At 41.9% G+C, this 3,919-nt stretch overlaps 1 protein-coding gene across 1 annotated transcript; it reads left to right on the forward strand.

The window, feature by feature from the left end:
- Positions 1–565: 565 nt before the first annotated feature.
- LOC135568572 (pleckstrin homology-like domain family B member 1) lies at positions 566–3,919 on the forward strand. Its single transcript, XM_065015370.1, is given in 6 exon segments — positions 566–598; positions 860–1,006; positions 1,133–1,352; positions 2,218–2,303; positions 3,442–3,460; positions 3,463–3,919. Coding segments are annotated over 5 exon segments (561 nt in total). The 5' UTR covers positions 566–598; positions 860–886; the 3' UTR covers positions 3,579–3,919.

The raw sequence follows: 3,919 nt of genomic DNA on the forward strand, positions 1-3,919 counted from the left end.
GTAATCCTTCTCCCCCCTTAAAAGACCTAGATGCACTATTGTAAAGTGGCTGTTCCACTGGATGTCATAAGGTGAAAGCACCAATTTGTAAGTCGCTCTGGATAAGAGCGTCTGCTAAATGACTTAAATGTAATGTAATGTAAATGTTACTATCTGGACATGTCCAATGAGAAACAGTCATTCGTTTTCTGTTGCAAAACGTTTTAAAATGTTGACCTTAATGAACACAACCTTGCACCACCTGGCCAAGACGGGACATTTCCAGTGTATACAGCATTGAATCTCTAAACAGTTACACATTTCATGACCCATTTTATAACACTCGGTGATAGTTAATAACTGTTTGTGGTAGTTAGTGTCCACATAGTAAGCTACTGTTTTTATGACCAGTGATGAACAGCGTTTTAGGACTTACTTAATCCTCTTTGTTCCCATGTTGGGGGTGGTTTTTCAGAACGGGACACAGTTTTAGTACTTAAGAGTATTAATACACTGTAACCCATAAATATATTGAATGATGGATGTCATTGCTATTTGAGATGTATCTCTGACTGTGTCTGAAGCCCACCTAGAGAAGGCCAGGCTCATAGAATCCAGAGTAAGACACTACCTCACATGCCATGTCTAGCTTCCTATCAGATCCCATACTGATGTCTTACTTCAGTGTTACAGCCAGATTAGGACTGGCCACCCCTCGGAGTCTGATTCCTCTGTTTCTTCCCAGTTTCCTGCATTCTTTCCTGTGCCTCTGCATTGCCTGGTCTTTGAGGTTTTAGGCTGGGTATCTGTAAAGTACTTTGTGACAACTGCTGATGTAAAAAGGGCCTATGTTCATGATCTTTTTCCACCTTCTCTCCAGGAGCGAGAGAGCCATGCCCGTAGGCAGATGCTGGAGGAGGAGAGGAGGCGGCGCGAGGAGGCTGAGAAGAGGCTGCAGGACGAGACGGTGCACAGGCAGCAGCTGGTGGACAAGGAGGTGAAGATGAGGAGCAAGAACTTCTCCCAGGTGAACCTGAGGCCCAATAACACAAATCCAAACAAAAAGAATATACAGTTTGAGATCTCTCTCTCATCCTGTTAGACGTACAGGCTTTTGAAACACTCGTTACAAGTTTGTTTCCTCCTTTCTCAGGCCCGTCCTATGACTCGTTACCTGCCCATCCGCAAGGAGGAGTTTGACCTGCGCTCCCACATCGAGTCATCCGGCCACAACGTGGAGACCTCTTACCACGTGATCCTCACAGACAAGATGTGTAAGGGTTACCTGGTCAAGAAGGGCGGCAAGATCAAGTCGTGGAAGAAACGCTGGTTTGTCTTCGACCGCCTCAAAAGGACCTTCTCCTATTACGTTGGTAAGGAAAATGCTGCCATTTATATACAAACACATTAGTGCGCTTTTAATGCTCGGATCGAGCCAATGGGAGATACAGTAGATGGCATATTCATACCCATACCGGCAGGGTAGCCTAATGGTTAGAGCTTTGGACTAGTAACTGAAAGGTTGCAAGTTCGAATCCCCGAGCTGACAAGGTACAAATCTGTCGTTCTGCCCCTGAACAGGCAGTTAACCCACTGTTCCTAGGCCGTCATTGAAAATAAGAATTTGTTCTTAACTGACTTGCCTGGTTAAATAAAGGTAAAATAAAATAAAAAATAAAAAATGTAGACTGTATTTGTGAAAGGTGGTGTAAATGAGTTTGATAGATATGAGCATTAGGATACAGAAGGGAAATACACATTTGTGGGTAGCGCTTTGGTAGCAGGCTTTAGATACAGTAATATGCAAATTATAAAATAATTATTCAATTTAAAATTGCAACTACTTTTCCTAGATAGTTACGGTTTTATTATTTTTATGTAGCAAGGATCTAGTGCAGTTTATGCCTGAAGGTGAAGGGGGCATAAAGTTACCCCTGGTTGTGTTTTTGTAGTGGTTGATGAAATGAGCTGCTATATTTTACCATAAGGGTAGAATTTCGAAATCAGGGGCTCTATTCAATCTGCAACGCTGAAGCGTTACAAATTCAAGGTCATTTCTGATTTAAGCAGACATTCTGTGTTTACTGTGAATGCAGTCTCCACTAAAGGGGGAACATTGCCCCTTTACACTACATATAGTATATTCCATGACTCTCTCTGTCATCAAAGAAACTACTCTAGGAATCGCAAATGTGATATTTTTACCCAAGCATTTTGTCATGTTAATTTACTCAACAGACAAGCACGAGACCAAACTGAAAGGAGTCATCTATTTCCAGGACATTGAAGAGGTCTATTACGATCACCTGCGTAGCGCCACGAAGGTACTTTCTACCCAACACTGAGAAATCTTTATACGGAACCAAATGAAATCTCCTATAATCACTTTTCTTTTTATACTTTCACTGTACTGATGCAATATTTTTATGATGTTTAGTTTTACACACATTCTGCTTCTTCCACACTTTCATTTCTCTTCACTCTTTTGCTTTTACTGACTGGTTTCACAGAAAAGATTTTTCAACCTCAATTTGACCAATGTACGTACCACTTGTCTCAGTGAACTCACCCATTGCTTGTTCTCTGCCCTCTTTACCCAAGTGCGTGTTTGGTTGTTTACACAGAAGTGTATCATGTGGAATAAGGATTTGTGTCAGCTCTACATATTCCATTGAATACCCACCAGGGGTGTGATCATGCATGTTTAATACAAGACAGAATGAAAACCCACAGCCATTACAGAACAATGCACCTCTGGATCCTCACATTCCTCTTTAGTTCCTGCATTGGAGTTGTTTGCCAAAGCAAGCCTTAGTGATAATTCCCTTCCTCTGTGGAATTGGTTGTTTGAATCTGTCCCTTCAATTAAAACAGACCAAATATGGGTGGATTATCCAGGTGTGTGTATATAGCTTATGAACTCTAAGTGCATGTGTGCAACTGTAAAATGTGCATTGGGTGTCTTATGGTATGTGGACTGTCCTGCATCCTGTTTTGACGGTCTACTTCAGCACTTTTCTGAGCTCCTGCCTTAGTTTCAAAGAGAGGCGTGTGTGTGTGTGGTGGAGCAGCGTAAGGCTGAATTCTTATTAACAGGTGCAGTAGTGTGACTGTTGGCATAGACGCCCCATTGTCCATCGAGACAATCAGTTGTTGAAAAAAAGATATGGGCAAATGTAATACAGGTTTTGGGGTTGTTTAAGATATTTGATTGTAGTGCACCCATTGTACTAATTCATTTATTTGCAACCAAGCTCTAGTACTGTAGTTGAATCGGAGACAATGTAACCTTTAACCTACTGTTCTTAACTGACTTGCCTAGTTAACTGCCTGTTCAGGGGCAGAACAGATTTGTACCTGCAACCTTTCAGTTACTAGTCCAACGCTCTAACAGAGTCATTAAATGACCAAGTCATCTCCACATTACTGACCTTTTGACCTCTCTCTCCCCTGCAATCCCAGAGCCCCAATCCCTCGTTGACCTTTGTGTGAAGACTCACGACAGACTCTACATGGTGACCTCTGCCCCGGAGGCCATGAGGATATGGATGGATGTTATAGTAACTGGAGCAGAGGGCTACACGCAGTTCATGAACTAAGAGGAGACTTGTGTACGGTGGCCTAGCAGTGAAACGATCACAAGGAGACTGCTGGGACACTTCAATAGACTCAGGCCTTATCCCTCCCAGTATTGGGAAATTGCCTTTTGTTAAGTTCATTGTATCTATTTTTAAATCACTTTACAATAGACGTTTTTCTACTTGCTTCTGCCCGCAGATTGAAAAAGACACTGTATATAACCAATGTCAGACCTTCCGCTCAAAAGCCTTTATTTTTGCCAAATTGAGTGTTACAGGCTCTTGCTTGCGAGACCTACTTTGTGTATCAGTGTCTAATAGTTCACTTTTTTTTAATAGGAGAATAAACCTAATTGAAACCA

The sequence above is a fragment of the Oncorhynchus nerka genome, unplaced genomic scaffold (assembly GCF_034236695.1).
Source record: "Oncorhynchus nerka isolate Pitt River unplaced genomic scaffold, Oner_Uvic_2.0 unplaced_scaffold_1485, whole genome shotgun sequence".
Classification (NCBI taxonomy): Eukaryota; Metazoa; Chordata; class Actinopteri; order Salmoniformes; family Salmonidae; genus Oncorhynchus; species Oncorhynchus nerka.